We start from the raw sequence: 19,667 nt of genomic DNA, 5'->3' as shown, positions 1-19,667 counted from the left end.
ACAACTATAATAATAAAGCTGAAAGTACACACAATTTAAGCAGAAACACCAGTGTTTTTTTATCGGAAATGAAAGAAACCATTGATCATAGCAACTGTCTGAGATTAGCAGGGAGCGACATTTTCAAACATCCTGCAGTAAATCCAGAGCAGATCCAGCTGGAAAGCAAGAGTGGAAATAAAACTTGAAAATTCATACCATGCTTTGAAGTCTGCTTCTTTCACAACCATGAGTCCCTGATTCGCCCCAACCATTCTGAGCTGCTTTTGCTTGTTGAATTTATTTTAAAAGAGACACAAGCCATGCACTTGCATATAATCTTTCAAATGGACTCCAGCTTTTTGCAGGGATGGTTTGTTAAAGAGTATGAATCCCAAAATACTTTCTCTTGCACATGAAATCAGCCATCAATCCAACTGGAATAGAAAGGCTTCCACTACTAAAACTAGAAACCACTCTCGGTTCTAGTAAGTACTGCTTTCTTTCTTGTGTTCTTTCCTTTACCCATCCATGCACTTTTAATTTTTAGTTTTTGAGTGCTATTGTCCATCAAAAAATATTAATGCAGATAAAAGGATACTAACATGCCAGATGCTGAATGCCAGGATGGCAGCCTAATAATGTCTTCCTTTCCATAAAGCCATCTGGGGCTCCTGAAATGGGCCAGGTCATCATACTGAAGTGACTGCTATCCCATTAAATCATCAGAGGAGAAGAAGCCAACGGTGTAGGTTGAGCAGAGCTTTAATCTTACACAGGCCCCACTGTCACCAGACGTCAACCTCACCTACCAACTGTGCTTGTGTGGACAGGAGCCCAGCCGGTCCTTCTGCCCAAATCCCAGGTGACTTCAGAACAGGGTATAGAGTCTTAGGCCAGTTGGACTGTTAGATCCTTTCTCTACTGATCATTACAGGGAAAAGGGATATTCCCTAGAACGGAGATCCAGTCATCCTTAGTATTTTCGATGTTCACTAGGAAAAACTGGCAAGGGCATCTAAGGAACATGTCCTTGGCCACAGAACAATCATAATAACTGAGTCAATAACCAGTCACTCAACTTTGTAATAATCTAGTTGCCTGAGTTTCTGTCAACAAAACGAAAAACTAAAGAAGAAAATACTTTGATTCACAGTGCCTGGGCAAGAACAATGTAGATTATAAAACCAGACATCTGGATTTCTGCCCTTAGGTTCAGTTCATAGGGCAGTGAATTTTGGTCAATTTGTATTAAGTCTTGAAGGTTCCATTCTTCCCACTGAGTGAAATAATGTTTGTGAAAGGCAAGCTGAAAACTGACAAGCATACTGCATCTATGAGAAGTTATTTTAATGAAATAGGGAAAATTCAAATTTCAATCAGCCCTCTGATTCCTTCTCAATGCACAAAGCTATGGGGCAGGAGCAATATGGAGAAAGTCCTTGACCTCTGGGGCCTACATCTCTCTTCTTTGGCTCTTCTACCTGGGAGCTAGGTAATGCAACAGTGGAATGAAACTCCAATGAAGGGAATCATACCATGGAACCAAGCAGTGAACATGGTCTACATTGTCCAAGCAACAACCCAGCCATAAACTTAATAAGGAAAAAAAAAAAACCAAAAACAAACTAGCAACACAAAAACAAAGAACTCTCAACTTTACAAATACTGGGAGGGCAACAGCTGGTCAGCCGAGATTAAAGGAGCGTGAGAGAGCACCTCCCCATCTCCTGAGTTCTCCTCCCCCATAGAGGTCCCTGCAGCCAGCCAGGGCTCGCTTTTACAGCTCTGTGAAGATGACCTTGTTCCAGCTAAGATAGGGGCTCTTTGATCTCAGCAGGGGGATGCTCTGGGCCTGCAGCTGGCAGATATTAATAGTACAGGATCCGCTGGGGTGGAAGAGATCTCTCAGTTGGGCCAGGTCACTTGTATTCCCTGCTCTGCATCAGAGCAGAAGGGACTTCATTTCCCTGAATTGGCCCCTGCTGGGTATTTCCCTAGGTCAACTCAGATCATTTTATTGCTGGCTGCTCTTGGCCGCTTGTTCTCACCCCACAACTGTTTTCAAGGGAGACTGTTTAAGCTGTGCCCCCTGCTCTGCAGCTGAAATCTATTACACGACGGGTGGACCTTGAGCTCACCGCTTCACTGTTTCTCACTCTCACTGGTTTGCTCATGTTTCTTCTTGTGTACATGTCTGTGTGGAGAAAAAGGCAGAGAGCAAGAGACAGACAGACAAGAGCATAATGGTTTACAAAATAAGGAGATAGCAATGGGGGAGAGGTATAGCTATACTCTAATAGGTATGCCGAAGTATCAATGCTAAGATTCCTAAAGATCCTTTCTATTATGCTTAACCTAGGAAAATACAAGGCCATTCTTCTCATTCCATAAGACAGAATTTTAAAACCCCATCAACAAGTGAATGCTCCTGATCTTCAGACCCACATCATGATCTCAGAATGGTTGAGCTAGAAAAGACCTCAACAATCTTATATTTCCAATCTGTCATTTAATAGAAGAAGAAAAAAAACACCGGAGGCCTTAAGTCATCAAAAGACCCGCCCAAGCTCACAAGGCTAATTAACACAATAGCAAAGTTGATACAACAGATACTGGAAACAACCAAGTAATTTACTAACCATAGTGGCATTAGCAACCATTGCAATGTGTTTGAATAGGTATAAATGTTTTAAGAAAATTGCCCATTTTTGTTCACTGGTAAGGAACTTCATTATAGATTTCAGGAAAAATACTTCCAAAGCCTCTTTACCTGCTCAGCTATGCAAAGGAAAGATCTAGAAAAACAATTGTTTCCATTCCCCCTAGGATTTCATCATTTAAAAAAATTGTCTAATGATAAGCCGGTAAATCTCCCCTTGTCATGAATACAACTTTACCATTTTCTGGAAGCAGTTACCCTGGAGCCCCAACACAATTTCCTTTGTCTCTATTCTGCTTCTCCTCTTTGCTTAGGATAAACCAAGGAAGCCAAGACAAACCAAAGTACTATCACTTATTGGTTTATAAATAAGGAAACAAGATTGTTTTTTCTCCTCAAAGCTGAATAATTGAGTGTGTGTGTACATGTGAAATAATCACAATAATTTTTAATGAGGTTCTTCATGTCAATCTCACTGTTACTGTTTACAAAGTACTTACTACCATGGCATCCACTTAGCATTTATTTACCGCTTACCCTGTACCTAGAACTTGGCTAGTCACTCAGGATACAAAAGGATACAAGATAGCCTATGCCCTTAAAAAAATCTGCCAATCTAGGCAGGAAACCATGAGAAGTTAGGTTAATTTTCCTAGACTTTTTCTTTATAAAGCAGAGCAGGTAAAAGAACCACCGAGGAGGAGGAGGAAGGAGTGAGACCTCCCTGGAGTTCAGACTGGAACAAATAAGGAGGTTTTGCAGAAGATGTGGTCTTTAAATAAACCTTGACTGAGTTGAAGGATTTGAAAAGAAAGGAAGCAGTACAAGTGAAAAAGGGAAATGCTGTTCTAGATAGGAGGCTGTCTGTATGTACAGCAACACGGGGCAGGAGTGGGGAGTGGCAGGCAGAAAGTCAGCACACTTGATGGAGGAGCTTCACCCAGGCATTGACAAGAACCAAGGGGATTAGGAAGGAAAGGGCAGACTGTGAGGAGTGAGGAGGCACTGTCTCTAGTGGTGTTTAGGAAACCAATCCACACAAAAGAAAAGCAAGAAAATCCTGACTTTTAGCACGTGCTGGTTCCTGTGGTGTATATACTTCCACCCTGGCAGGTTTCAGGCTGACAAACCACAAATGCCTGGATATTTTAAAAGCGGCTTACTGATTTTAGCCCATTCTCAGAAAATGGGCTAATACAATTCCAAAACTTCTGAGTAGGAGAGAGACACAGTAAAAGGAAGCCAGAGTTGGAGAGTTAAATTTGGTAGTGGCGTAATAGAAATGGTAGAGACACTGGATTGGGTAGTCCATTCTGGAATATATACAAAAAATCCAGCTGTGAGTTCACTAGGTCAGCTGATTACAATACAAATTACAAAGAAGAGGCATCTGGCTGGCTTAGTCTGTAGAACATGCCGCTCTTGATCTCAGTCATGAGTTCAAGCCCCACACAAAGAAGAGGGGGCAGAGGAAGAATATATTTGGAAAGAAGAATCAAAAAGACTGGATGAGAGGAGTGTAGGGAGGGAGGAATAAATGATTCATTCAGGTTTTCAGTCTAGGTGATGATGGGGAGAGATGACATATTACTGAATGGGGAAATAGGGAACACAGAGCATTTTAGAATTTTTATAAATAAATAATTAGTTTTTTTGCTCTGAAAAACACCACCAAGAAGCAGGGCTGTGGTCCTTCCAATTTTTGAGCCCATATACTGCAGACAATTCACAGAAGACCACCTGGGCAGTCAGGAACCTTGATAGGCCTATAAGTCCCAAGTCCTCCCTCATGAATACTTCTCAGAAAATGGAAGTGCAGAGGGGTCTGTCATAGCTATGAACATTTATCCAGCCCACAGCTAGCAGAATTCAGAAATGTCACATAAGAACTTTCAATAAAACTAGAAACCACCCACTGGCTCAGTGGTGTAATTCCCCTAGCTACGTAAACCATAGACAGCCTGACCTTTGCTAGCATGGGAGGGTGGAGAAAATTTTGCAGACTTACCAACGTGGAGAGTTTTTCTTAAACTTTCTGTAAAGCTGGTTGGGAATGCCACATCTCTAGCACATGACACTGGTATACACTTTTAGCCAGTCCAAACCAATAAAGCCAATCTATGAGCATCAGTCTCAAAAATCAAGTCACTTAGCAGTTGGCCAGCCCTTATACCAAGGACCCAAAATCAACCTATGGAGATGTAACCAGTTTCAAGATTGAGGTGATGGATGTCTGTGAGGGTGACTCACTCAGACAATAAAGGAAGTTTGCCTCTAGAGACAGGGCAAGAGCCTCTCCATATACAAGGGATCAGATGCCAGGGAAGTTGGCTAAGCCTAAATGGCCAGGCTCTGGCTGGGTTCGCTGGCCAGGGCCTCTGAGCCCAGTCTCCCAGAGCCACAGGGGGCAGAGAGGCAGAGAAGAGAGGCAGTGGGGCTATATGTCAGTGTCAAGTTTCTGCCCCTCTAGGACAGATCCCTTACCTTCAGACAGGGACAAATCATCAGCTGGAGACACCAGGTCTGCCTGAGAAGCTAGGGCTCTGCTTAGATGCGTTGTAATTTGATTCGTCAAGATAACCTGTGAACAGACAGGGAGGAGGAGGGGGAAGGGAAAAGAAAGAGACCAAATTAATTATTAGAGTTCTCAGAGGACAGACTGTGGTTCAGTGGAAGACTGATAAGCACACAGGTAGGAAAACCCCAGTTCTGACTTCCATCAGTTTTGTTTGTTTGTTTGTTTGTTTTTTACTTCCATCAGTTTTATCTGAAGGCCAGAATATCTGGCAAATCATACAAGTCATTCAAAACACAGAAAACAGGCAAGAGGCTTCTTTTAGAGCTTAACCTACCAATCGATTCTTTCTAAATGCTGAATAAATTGAGACCGAGAGGCATTGTCATGTTAGCTAAATAACAGAAGGCTAACCAGAGAATGAAGATGCACATGAACACATTTTATCAAACTTCAATGTTTAGGATTATATCTACAAGCCAAGATATTGCTAGTGCTAAATAAAAGCAATAATTTAACATCTGGATGCCTGTGGCTTCTTTCTTATTAACTCAAAGTCAGGGCTTTATTTCCAAATTTGTGAAACTGTAATGAGATTCGTCTGTAAAGGAATCACACTGTTCTTATAGGTTTGTTGAACTCCAACAAAAAATTCCAGTCTCACTATGCATTTAAAACACAAATTAATATAATCCCACCTATACAAAATAAGGTTCATAACATTTAAATCCATATTATCCACTGCCACGCAGAGGCATTTGATTTAGTTGAGAAACTATTCTCTTCCTTAAAAATCTTATTTATAAAATTTACTATGTTGTTTAGAAACCTGTAAGGACGAATAAAATACAAATTATCCCTGGAACATTACATTGACTAACACCACAATTGTTTCCCTAGGTTCGGTATCTGCACCATGCTAAAAACTGTGAGCATCCTGGTTACTCAGAGGAAATGGCCCTTCTGAAAAGGGTACTAGGCACTTAGTATCTGGAATGAGCATCTAGTTGGACTGTTTTGGTTTGTCCTGAGGGTCAGTTATGGCTTTTTTGCCACCCAAAATGGAACAGAAATGGAAGTTGTCTCCATTCTTTATTGTCTGGCTTTTCAGCCACACCTCTGTCACTGTCTCTTGAATGAACCAGGGACACATCATAAATCCTCTACCACTGGCAGCTTAATTGAGAGCTGAGAGGGGAGCATAATGGCAAGGTCAGGCAAAGAAATGAAGTACTCTATTAGCAAAGACAACCTTTGCAAGGTGTCTGTGTATCAACTAGGCTTATGAGTCTCCAACTACTTTGAAACGATGGTCAGATACTGCAGCATTCTGCAGAGTGTTTGCCCATCTTATCCTCTCTTCTGCGTTGCTATTTTTCATCTGGACTGGTAAGAATCACATACAATATGTCTTCAATTACAGGCTTTACACAGTCAAATAATAGCCTGCTCTTTCAAGAACAATTCTCTTGTTCATTTTTAGGAGTATGAATAAAAATAATGTTCTCTTTTTATTATGTAAGACATGAGCTTTGGAGTTTAATTAAACTGGATTCAAATTCTGACTCTGACACTGCACACCTTGGGAAAGTTATTTAAACTTTTGAGCTTCACTTGCTCATATGTAAAATCATACCCATCTTTATAGAATTGTTATGAGAATTAAGTGAAATAATCAATGTGAGGCACCTAACATTATGTGTGGCATATAGTAAATAGTCAATAAACAGAAGCTATTGTTATTGGTGTTATTTTCTTCAGAATGATGCTATTATAGGTTTTATGTATGTATACACACACACACACACACACACACACATATACACACTATACAGTAAATGCCACATGCTTCAGACACTTGGATCTCACAGAACACTAAATCACAACTTTCTACTTTAGGATATATGTCAGGCTCTGATCATTTCTACTAATCTTAGTCTCTCTTAAGATTTATTCAATTGCGAGGAATTTGTATAAAAATCTCAGTAAGAAAAAGATAGCAATTATTTAAAGGCAGGCCAATAAGTTACTGGTAGTACTCTGAAAATACTATATGCCTTATTACCAATGAACAAAACCATGTATCTGTCTGTCCTAGTTTTTAAAAACATGAAGCTTCTGAGAGATCAAAATAGGTAAACTCTACCTTTTTAGAGGATTCTTCGAAAAGATGGCTTGGTAAAAATGAAAGAACTCTAATGATATGGTAATGATAATACAAAACAATGTATTGAATACCTACCGTGCAAGGCCTGTCACCATATACACAGAGGGAAATAAAAAGGTAAATGTACTCTATGTCTTCTCTAGAAACTTGTAAGTTAGAGATGAGCCATTTACAGAAATATTCAGATCATTTGATGATTGATGAACGGAAGCTCATTTTTATTATTACACCAGTCCTATAATGGAAACTTGTTCTGAGATGATGGTTTTAGTATAAGTTACGTCCTATAGAACCTCAAACCAAACCTCCAGATGTCCCTCTGAAGGTACTTAGTCCCATTTCCACTTTCAATGAAAGACAAGGTGGAGAAGAAAACATTTCACTCCCCAAGGGCAAAAGAATAAGCTCCTAAATGGTTTTGCTAATAATCCTCTCCTTTTGTATTATGCACCTGAAAGCCAAATCACTGAAGGACACATAGCAACCAAACTTAGGGGTTTGTTAATCAAACCATCTTACTAAATTGTTGTGGTTTTCTAAACCTGTGTTCAGCAAAATGATAGAATGGAAACATTTTCAAATAGCATCAATGACAAATAACCATGGCTTGGGTAGAAGCCTATAGATGTGTTGTCCTCTGAGGCAATCTGGACACCTGAAAATTACACCCTTAAAATATAAAAATATTATTACAAGTTATAAACAGAGTCTTAACACTACCTAGTTTCTGAAAATTTGTCCTGACTGACACTGCAGATGGGCTTTCTTGCCACTTTGTTCCATTGGAAAGATTAAAGCTTCTAATGCTTGGTGCTATATTTGTGGGGAGCAGTTTGCACAGTAGTTAGGGTGAGTGCTTGGGAGTCGGACAGACCAGAGTTAAGATCCTCGGCTTTACCACTTACTAGCTATATGCGACATTGGGTAAGGCTCATAACCTCTCTGGTGTGATAATACTGGACTCACAGGGTTTCGTTAAACTGGATAATGCACACAAGATCCTAGCATTAGTGCCTGACCAATGGTAAGTGCTAAAATGTTAACTACTCATCCATTGTCTTTAGTTATCCTTTGCTGACTGGTACCTTTGTTTTTAGATAGAAAACATACCTGATTCCCTTTTGTATAGCAAATAGCCCACTACTGACAAAGAACAAATGTTGATATGTTTAAAAAGCAATGACAATTTAAGTGAAATTATATCAACTACTTTTGCCATTTCTCTAAAAGTATGGCTCATTTAAACATACCACACCCCTGCCCCCATCAACCACAAATCCAAAGGCCCAAATGGGATTCTTGGACTAAGGGAAAGATATGTTGTTTTTCTGTTTGTTTTGTTTTTAATGATCATATTACATTTGAAGGCAGGAGGAGATGGAGTCTAGCTCAACGTTTATTCTTCAGGAAGGAGAACATGTAGAGGAGGCTTTGTAAGTCAGATAAAGTAACTATTGTCTTCACTCAACTCTATACATACAGAGAGAGACCACTTACTCCCAGGGCTTCTTCATGCTGCCCTCTGGGTTATAGGATGTTTCGGGTGTACTTGACTTGGAAATGGTCCCTCTTATCATGCCACGTAGACTTTAAGTCTCATTTTTAGTGTTCCTCTCCCAAGGTAACAATGGGGTGAGACTTCTTCATCCAAAGACCACGTCCCTGGGTTCTAAGTTTTCTCTTGCATTATCTGGTTTTCTCTAAGTGCATCCTTCCTACTCAACCCTTCTGTATATAGCATCTGTGCTCAGTTTAAAGACACAATAATGCTCTTTATAAAAGAAGAAACTTTAGGGTACATATTCATAAATAACCCAGTAAGTCCTGCTTTCACAGAAAATAGGACTTAGAGAAAAAAGTTGGAGAAACAGGAACCAGTTAAAGACCAGGTGAACTAATGAGGCAGATAGGTGGGAAAGAATGCCATTTTGATCAGTAGACAAGGTCCTGTGAATGAAAAAGCCAACTAACACACAAACAGATATATGACTCATTTCCACTAAGTATCAAAAAAAAAAAATAGCTTAAGAGAACAAACTGGAGACAAGAAGGTAGGAACAAAATAAACTGGTCAGAACCATCGGCCCCAAGGGTCAGAGCGTTGGGGAGCTACAGTCTACTGGCCAATTGAGCTTGCCTCTCCATTAGTCTCTGTGTCCAATGCGACCATTTGCCTTCAGTTGACCCATCTTTATTCGGCTATGCTATGACCAGACTATATCTATGCTATACCCATGCCCCCACACCCTACTCATGCTTCCTGCTCCTGGTCCAGAATATATTCTACCATAGGAGGCCACTGTATGTCTAGTCTGATCCACTCTACAGTGAAGTATTAGGAGTATTTCTGCTGGGGCCTCCCGGAGTAGTCACCTAGTATATTCCAGCCCATGGTAAGTACTGGAAAATGGGAGACAGAAGAGAAAATGCAACAGCCCTGGAGAAATCAGGGTGGATAACTGTCAGATCTAAAGGCATAGCCTTTGGCAGCAGAAGCTCCTTTTATTTGATTCTTGGAAGATGACAGAGAAGAAGGATGTTATTGTAAGTCAGGGAAAGAATAGGTTGGAATGGAACATCTGTCCCTCTTTGGTCAGCAGAAGAAATCTTCAGGGTCAGCAAAACAGTAACTCAATCTTTACAAATCAGATTTTTTTAAGGACCTAAATATATGGCACGTGCCCTCATTCAAATTTCTGAGGGGGCGAGTGAGAGGCAAAATTTGTAAGCCCCACTTTCCACCAGGTAAACTAGAGTCACCTGCCTGAGGTCAACAGCTCAGGTAAAAAGAGGGATGGGTGTCTCGGCTTCCCTGCTCACTCCTAACAGCAGTGGGCAGAAGAGAGAGGAACTGAGCTCAGACCCTAGGACAGGTGACTTTTCCAGGACTACATGTCCTGGTCTAGAGAATTTAATCTATAGATTTCTTTATTATTTTTAATGCCCAGAAATTATATTATCAAAGTGTTACATTGTAACAAGAGACTGATCTTGTGACAAGAGTCCTTTTGGACTCTGATGCTATGAAATAACCATAAATCAAGAAGGTAAATAGCTTCAGCTTCTACAAAAGAGCCAAGCATTTGAGGCAATCTGAGGCAAATGCTGACTATCTCTTTAGTGTTTTTTAGTGGCCACAGATGCATGTCATTTCCAAGGCCCACAGAAGGCCTAGAATCTAAAGCTTTTTGTGGAACTCATGTCTAAGGGGGGGACTGGGCTAGAGGAATTGTGAGGCCTAATGGGGGCATTTCTATGCCCCTAAAAACACCCACTTCCTCCTCCCACCCACTCCCTGTCAGAATCCTGCTACAATGTAACACAGAGAATCAGACAAGTTTCAAAATCACTTCAATTGGGCCTATAGGGCTAGGTCCAACCATTGCCCTAATGCTCTTGTTTTACTCAAGTGAACAGACAATGCACAGATCACCTGGCCAGCCAGGAAAAGAACAACACTGGAGTGCCAGACAAAGAGGCTGGGGACTAACTCTGCTCACAGACCTCCTGCCTGCCACCCAATCTAGTACTCTCAAAATGACAGGGCTCTGCTCTTCACAGGTTCCAAAGGCAGTGTTAATTTTTTCTTCTTTTTGTATTAAACATGCTCTATCTGCCCAAGGTACACTTTTTTAAACTGGTATTTTTGGTATCTTAAATGATTCTAATTGCCAGATAGGACAATGATGGATCCTTCCTATCTAAACATAGGCCTTGGATAAGTCAGAAATTCTGGTTTTAATCCTGGCTCTGTTAAGGGTTGCTGAATGTCCTGCTTTTAAGAAGACAGAGGCCAGAATTTTCCTGTGAGAAATTGTTAAGGTTCATTGGGTCCTTTCATCACCAAGGTTTGAGAGAAAGGCCCTGGAGTGGTTTTTACCATACTCTCCTCTTGATTCCCAAATATGACAGTGTCTGCCCCAACCCATTCTTCTGTATAGGAGTTGGGAGTGACAGGGAACCAGAGGTGGGGGTAAGCAGGGGGAGGGCATGAGGGATCTGAGGGAGCTCTGTGTGCAGTGTAGGAACAGAGGGAGTCCCCTGAAAGAGGCCTAGAGGTCCACACTCATGCCTCTCCCCTGACTCTCCTCATCCCAATCCCTTCCCGTCACTTTCAGCTTTGAAAAGAGATATCCAGAATTTGTTGTGAGGAAAAGTCAGACCAAATATTTTGGAGTTTGAGCATCACAGATCTGGTTTTACTATTCACTGACTTAATTTTGCCAAGGTCTGGAAAATTATAAATCATTCCATTATGAGAAAATAATCATTTTTCTTTCGCTTCAGCCCAGAGGATATCATTTCTAGAATAGAGAACTGATAAGGCTTTAGTATTCCAGCCTGCTTGAAGGTCTGCTGACAATTGTTTTCTGGGAAAATATGAAAGGCTGTGGGGGATTTTCCTTTCAAAATATTTGTGGTAAAAGGACCAAACTTCAATTTGGCTTGAAGAAAACACTATTGTGGGAGGCAGGCATCCTGCTTCGTATTTTTGGCTCTGTCACTGTTGCAATTCTGCTGTGCAATTCTAGAAAATGCTCCTAACTTCTCTGAACCTAAAAAGTGTTAAGTTAAAAAAAAAGTGTTGAGTCCAAAAGATATAAAGAAAATGAATATATTATGACTATAAATGTAGCAATCTGCTATGAAAAATGTCATACATTTCAACCTCACATCAGGATGAGTGTTATAATTTAAAATCCATCTTATCATTGATTCTCATCATCTCCACCCTTAAGAAATCCATTTTACACAGAACCAATTGGCAGTGGCTGAGGAAGAGAGAAGGAAGAAAAAGAATGAGGGACACAACTTCAAATAATTTTGTATTTGTGGTGAGAATTCTTTCAAATCTTGATAAAAATTCACATCTCTTATTATGAACCTGGAGGAAAAAATCTCTTTTATAGGTTTCACTGTGAAAATTCACAGGCAAAGCTCAAGAAATACTGCTTAGCAGGAGAAGCCCTAAAGTACAAGAGTCCCTAATGAAGATACTGGCTCAGTATGAGGCCCTGAAGATGGAAGAAGAGAAATGAATCTCCACAGCTTTGCACAAACACACACTCAATCACACAGAAATTGATAATAATCCTGCTTCTGTCTCATGTTAGCCATTGTCTAGACCACTGAGTTCAGAGGAAAAGAACTAAAGTGAAACTGTGTCTGCCATTTGGTCAAAGTAAACATACAAGAAAACGGCAGCACTATAGGGTGGCTTTCTCTTTGGTCTACTTCTCCAGGGGTGCACATGCAAGGGGATGCGGTGGGAACCCTGGGGCGGCAGCTACTGTGTAGGCGTGAAAGCTCTGGTTCCACTGTCAGCTTGCCGTTCCACTGGCTCCGATGGGTTGAGGTTAACACATGCTGGTTCCGGGTCTCAAATGGGGTGACAGTTGTAATGAGGCCAACAAACAGCAGCCCGGTGTGTTGTTTCCACCTGCAGCCCAACCTAGGCGACATCCTGTCAGTGATCTTGGGCTTGTTGTAGAAAATAACATGCACCATTGGCGAACTGCGACAGTGTGCTCACAGTGGCTTCGAATAGTGCATTCCCTAACTGTGTGCTGTTAGCATAGGGTCAAATAGGTCTCTGGCCAACAGGGGCTTGGAAACGAACAAGGCCAATTGCTGGATGACTCTGAAGTTCACAGATTTGGAAGAAACCTTCCCACCAGCCTTCACTGCACCGTACATTTCTTGCGGCCGAGTCGCTTTTGCGTGGTTTGTTTGGTTGTCCTCGCCCACTCCCTTACTGCCCACTGAGCCCCACAGAAAGGCAGGGGAGGTGAATTTCCAACAGCCCCCTGAGTTTCTGCTGACCTTTTTAGGTGTTTTTGTTACTTGATGGTGCTTTCTATTCACGTGTACTCCTGGGGGCTGGGGATTCCCCTCCTTTTGATTTCCAAAGAGGGTTAGAAAGACACAGCTTTGTGATCAGTCCATCACAGGCAGCTACTATTGATTGATTTCCCCTCCTTAGACTCATTTGAGACTAAGAAAATAGTTCTGTTGAGTCACTTGCTCCCCAGGGGTCTGAAAAATATGGCTCTTGGGGGAGTCCAGACTGATAAACATCAACTTCTTTGCGATTCTCCAACCCCAGCCAAACTTTAGTGGCTTATCGTAGGGAAGAGCTGAAGCCCAGAAGGGCCTCAGATCATACCCCACCTTTTAAAAAGCTCCAATGGAGGATGAGCCAACACTAATCTAACTTCTATATCTCTATGCCACTCAGGCAAATGGCATGCCAAGGGCTCTCTGAACTCAGAAACTGAGTGTATGCATTCAATTCTATCTCCAAAGTGTATCTGTAGCATAAAACGAGAGCAAAGATCATTCACAACCTGTTCAAAATATCTGCCTAGGAACAAATTTCCAAGATAGCAGTAGCCTCATCAGAAAAGCCTTTGAACAAAAACTATTTATTTGATATCCTCAAAGAAGGGATACTGTTGTTGTTATTGTTATTGTTGTTGTTATTGGGGGGGAGGGGGTTGAGAGCTGAAGCTATCTGTCTATATCCATACTTAAATAAATGACATCAACATACACAAACAATAATAACCTACAGTTAAACAGAGTCAACATAAGAGAGACAGAAGAATAGGGCCAGAACAAATACATTAAAATGGCTAAATATTTACATGGCAAGTGAGGACAGGCCTCCTTCCACAGCAATGCCCTTGGAGTGGAGATCTTCGACCAGGGTCACTAACAAGCCAATCCCAATCATGGGCTACAGGCCCATAAAACGATGTCCTAGCCAAGGGTAGGTCACATTCAAGGCATGGGCCCCAATGCCAGATGACAAATAGACTTTTAGCTTCCAATATCAACTCTGGTGGCTTGGGAATGGCCATCTGGAGCACTGTCCCAAGGGGAAGTGTGGTTGTGTCAGGCCTCTAAGTTGCTCGAGGGGATGGCAGGGGACATGAGCTTCTAACTATAACTACTCGAGTGTGCTCTCCTATCATTTTTGCTCCCTCATTTGCATTTGTCTATCTTGTTCACCTCTCACCTAACGTCATTAACGAGAATAATGACAGCACTTTACATGTGCATGATGCTTTATACTTTTCAGAGCATGTTCAGAGTGGCCTTAGCTGATCCTCACTGCCTCATGAGGGAAAGAGCTGTTGTGTGTTAGGAGGGTGGGCTCTGGAGTCAGAACTCCTGGGTTTCTGTCTCAGCTCCAGCTGTAAAATTTGGGGTAGATTACTTAATCTCTCTGTGTCTCACTTTCTTCAACTGCATAATGAAATACAATTGTACCTGAGGTGAGGATAAATGAGTTGGCAAAGAAGGCCATTAAGACAGTGCCTGACACCTAGCAGGTGCCTAACACCTATCAGGTTTTACTACTTATTCTACCGGCTTCCATTTTTCCAGTGGGAACACTGAAGCTTGTGACATTCTCATTCTCCTATGTTTCTCATGGTTCACTCACTCTGGCTCTCATCCCCATTCCAAGTGCCCCTTGCCAAGGCTGAAATGTCCTCCTTTACTCTTCTTCCAGCTTCCATCTTTGCAGGGCCAGTTCAAATCCCTCTTCAATGAAGTCTTTCCTAACCATGCTAGCTGCAACTAACTAATCTCCCAGTTCCTAAAGCTCTCATTTTAGAATCAGTATCAAGTAATTTAGTACGAGGATTTTTTTTCTCTGTGTCATGCATGTTTTACCTCTCTACAGTGTAAATGTCCTGCAATTTAATGTGTTGCTGCCTCCCTGTCCCTATTCTAAATGCAAGAAGAGAGAAAGGAGGAGATTAACATTTCCTTGTGGATCTAAGCCTGTGCCAAGTGCTTTACATACATTAGCTCATTTCACCCTCACACCTCAATGAGGCAAACATTATTATCCTAGTTACTCCTAGAAGATGAGGAACTGAGGCTCAAAGGAGTTAAGCCATTTTCGGAGATTGAATAGCTAGTGCATGGCAGGGCCAGATTCATACCAGATCTGTCTGCACCACCACTGTGTGCTGGCTCTACCACATAAAAGCTTCTTGACCCAAACACTCACAGCCTCATGGATATTTGTTGATTAATTTCCTCAAAGCATAGCATTTGCTGAGATCGGACAGACCAAGTGCCATGTTATTTAATCCAAAATCACATGGAAAGGAAAACTGCACAAAATGTTTAAGAATAAGACAAACTTTCAATAGCAAGAAGAAACCAGTCGACTGTTAGAATGCTGTCTGGTAGAGCTGGAAACACTGAGTCTTCAGTGCAGGGAGGAACCATGCTCCAGCAGGTATGGCAAAAGAAAAGACACAGACTCCTGGATTCTATTTCTGTCTTGGCCGCTAACCTCTCTGCTAATATTTTCACTTCTGCTAAAATGTGATGACAAGAGTTTCAGAAGAAAGGTTGCCACATGAGAGCAGAATAAGAACAGGCAGTTAGCTAGTTAAATGTGGTAGAGCCACAAACAACATTGGTATCTAGAGCAGGAGCTCACAGCTGGGACAGATTCCATTTGGGCATTTATCTTTCCAATTCCACTTCAACTCACAGAGAATAGCACTGGGTACCCTGCCATCCTTAAATATACATGATAGTAGTATCTATATGTTTAAATACCTTAAAAGGACTATCTTTAGTTTACTTTGGATCCACATGAGCCATTCAAAAAGTTTGTTCTTGTTTTCTGACTTGAAATGATTCTGCATTTAATTTATGACTGATTACACCATATGCTGGTGGTGCTAAATAAGAAAAAAAAATCGATTCTTCATATGTTTGATAATTGGTTCATGAAGTGTATCAGTGCTGATGCATTGTGATGGAGGTTCGGTGAAGACACACCCGGGATGAAGGGCATAAGGGCAGAGGTTTGCTCTTGGTCCTTATCATCCAGCCAAGAGGCCAGGTCTGGAAGGACTGGTTACCCAGGTAGGTTTGTGGCCATGCTGGCCATCATTTAAGGGGCATGACGATCCCTTTGAAAACAAGAAACATGGGACCTGCGGATTGTGGCTTTCCATTTCCACATATCTGAAGTCCCACTGAATTCAGAATCCTGGAGGTGTGGGCAAGTCTTTTGTAAGACCTACTGCTCAGGTCGAGGCTTAGAAAGGGATCATTGCTGCAAATGAACAGCCTGCTGCTTTGGCATGGGCGGACAAGGAAGCTCTTCTCTGTCTGGTTATTTACAACACAGTGTTCCTGCTCATGGATTCCTCCTGCCCTCCCCAGGACCACACTGAAATGACTAAATCTGCCTATTACTCCAGTGAATCCAGTCAAATAAATAAGTCAATTCTCTTTAAGTTTGTGGTCTCAACTCCTTGTTGGTTTATTGCAAAATTAAAGGGCACACAGAGGAGAACCATCAATCAGTAACCAGCACAGGAATAAGCTCTTTGTGGAATGTACTGAGAAGCAGGAAAGAAGAAGGAAAAAAAAATGAAAAGAAACCTCATGAAATGGTCATTTGTTAGCAGAACAGAGTGGGGGAGAATCCACATTTCACATGCAGCATCATTTAGGAAAAGTCTTATTAAAGGTTTCCTATCTCGCCAGGAGAGCAAGCACAGGAACGCAAACAAAAATCCCTCAAAATGATCTGCCATTTATTAGTGCTGGTTTCTCATGGACTTCGCTGTGTTCCATAGACACAGCCAGAGATCACAGGGCCAAGCGGCTGGAACAGTGACTCAGCAGGCTCAGGATCGGGGCAAGGAGATAAGATACAATAGTTTATCAAGAGGCAATCATAACTGGCTCCCTCTATTCTTCTTCCCAATCTGACGGTCCCTTAGCACCCTATTATTAAAGCACTTCCTTAGTACCATGCCTTATTTGGAATGTTTAATAAATGTGATTTGATGAGGGTAAAAACTAAAGAGCAATATATAGCCTAGGGGAAGAAAACTAATACTCATTGAGTACCCACTGGGTGCTAAGCAGTACACTCAATGCCTTATTAACTAATTTGCTTTAATCCTCATTGCAGTCCTATGTGGTAAGTGACATTGGTCTTCCACTTTTGGGATAAATGTATTCTGTAACTTGTATGGCTTGCAAGTAAATGTATTTACTTCCACTTTCAGATAAATGTATTCTGTAACTTGCATGGCTTGCACCAAGCAGCCACATCTATGTGACTCCAAAATCACTTCTTTCAACCAGACTCACCATGTTCAAGCATGGCACCAGGAAACATAGTGTGGATTTTAAATCCTGCTAGAAGAAATGAAATAGGCAGAACTGGAAATAGCATGATGGTAACTCACCAGGCCCATGTCTACCTTGCATATTTTCTACTTCAAATAACTTTCTTCTTTCGACAACTAATATTTTTTATCATTTCACAAGAGAGGAAAGCAAGGGGCCCCAAGAGGTAGAAGGAATTGATCACACTAGTAAGCAGAAGAGCCATCAGACGACAACATGGCTCTGATTCTCACCTATGGCAAGATGTAGCTTTTGAAATAATTTGGGATTAGGGAAGAATTCTTCATGTTGCTTTAGTAAAAACGAAGGGGTTATATATACACACATATACAAATACAAAATCTCAGGACATCTAAATGGCTCAGTTGTTTGAGCATCTGCCTTTGGCACTGGTTATGATCCTGGGGTCCTGGGATAAAGTGCAGTGTTGGGCTCTTTGCTCTTCGCTCAGTAGGGAGCCTGCTTCTCTCTCTGCCTGCCACTTCCTCTGCTTGCTCTCTCTCTGATAGATAAAATCTCTCTAAAAAAAAAAATCTCATCTGAACCTTCTTATCATCTAGTGATAAGGTAAGTATTATCTCTTACCACATTAGAGAGGAAAAATGAGTAGCCTAAAGTTTATAGCGTATATGTGAACCCAAACCCAGGTCTACTGACTCCAGATCCCATTCTCTTTACACTTCTTGATCCTGAAGGGGAGTGCACCTCCCAGAAAGAGGCAGATTGATGGTAAAGAATAACATTCATGAGAAAGCTAGGTCTCAATGTCTTTCTGAAACAAGGAGGGGCTGTGTGTGTGAAGTTGGGATGCCTGATGTAATGGGACCTTGGTTTTATTCTCTCTCTACAGAGGTGACTATCGATAGTGTTAGAACCTTTATGATCTCTTTGAAGGTGGTCCTCTGTTACTAATATGAGGCTCATTTAAAAACTGCTGGTTATGGTTTATTAGAAGTGGTCCCATTCATTAATTCAGCAAAGGAGTTCCTAAGAGAGGACAGTGGAAGCAAGAAGTGAAAGAAAGGTCTATCTGGGACTTGGTAGGTTTGGGGCAAGACTGCAAGGGGTTAAAGAGTAAAGTGTGTATTTATGGCTTCCCTTTCCAACACCCACTTCTTTCTGCTGTGAACTCCATGCGCTTTGTACACTCATTTTTCCCAACACAGCGAGAGAGGAACCCCTCCCAGACTTCCCTTCCCCAGCCTGTACTATCTTGAAGGGCTTTCAAAGCCCAGGACTCTATCCCTATATCATCCACTACTACTTACAAATCCACACAGTCTTTTCTCCCCTTCTCTCTTTCTAATGAGCTAAATCTTAAATTAAGTCATAAGTGACTTTTGCTACAGATCTTCATGCTACCAGGGAGGGTGCCCAGTGACATACCAATTGCTCTAAAGCAGTGGCTCTTAAGTGATTAAGGTGGGTGTTCAATCTAGTCTTCTCCCTCCAAATTCCAATTTAATTCCTCCCCATGTTCTTTTCATCACTCTTCTGAGATAGAAAATCTGGCTCTACATCTAACTGATGGAGTCTCCCATAGATATCTGAAGCATAGCTGAAATATAAGTTGAATATCTGATAAAATAAAATCACTCAAGTTATTTAATTCTTACAACTTAAAATGTTAATAAAATATGTTTAAATACTAATGAGGGTCAAAACAAAGTAAAGACAATATTGCTATTTTTCTGTTAAAAGAGAGAAGTAATATGAGTATTACTATGCAAACTAGAATGAAAGGGAACAAATAATCCTTGTTGTAAAGAGGATGAAAAGAGAGAGCCATTAGAGTCTAGAAAATGGGGAGAAGTGGCTTCTCACTGGGGGACTCAGGGAAAGTGTCATTTGATCTGGGCCTTGGAAGAAGGGTACAACTTTGTCATTGAGAATTATGTGGAAGGTTTTTTTATAAATGGCAGAAGAGGCCTCAATATTATAAGCATTTGAACTACAGAGTATTTTAGAGGAGAACCTTAAACTCTGGAATACTGGCAGGCACTAAAAAGGTAACCAATCTGTATCAGTTACAGACCAGGCATTTATACCAGGAATTCATTTTAATTCAAAGAGGCCTTTGGAAAGCATGGAAAAAGGCCCCCCAGCCAAGAGACATTAGAGGAACCAACCTTGCAGGAAGGAAATGCAAGTTGCCTCCA

General features: G+C 41.3%; 1 protein-coding gene across 11 annotated transcripts in view; it reads right to left on the bottom strand.

The window, feature by feature from the left end:
• Positions 1-19,667, bottom strand: part of RAD51B (RAD51 paralog B) — a 683,946-nt gene that overhangs the window by 261,895 nt on the left and 402,384 nt on the right. For all 11 annotated transcript variants that reach the window (XR_005363452.1, XR_005363449.1, XR_005363450.1 and 8 more), the window contains one exon: positions 5,126-5,222. Coding sequence is in view for 6 of the 11 variants with exons in the window: in XM_038545044.1 (XP_038400972.1) it covers positions 5,126-5,222 (97 nt within the window). In the remaining 5 variants the exon portion in view is untranslated. The remainder of the gene's footprint in view (positions 1-5,125; positions 5,223-19,667) is intronic.

This window comes from Canis lupus, chromosome 8 (genome assembly GCF_011100685.1).
Source record: "Canis lupus familiaris isolate Mischka breed German Shepherd chromosome 8, alternate assembly UU_Cfam_GSD_1.0, whole genome shotgun sequence".
Taxonomy (NCBI): Eukaryota; Metazoa; Chordata; class Mammalia; order Carnivora; family Canidae; genus Canis; species Canis lupus.
Note: the sequence above shows the minus strand (reverse complement) of the source record. Positions and strands in the feature narration are given on the sequence as shown.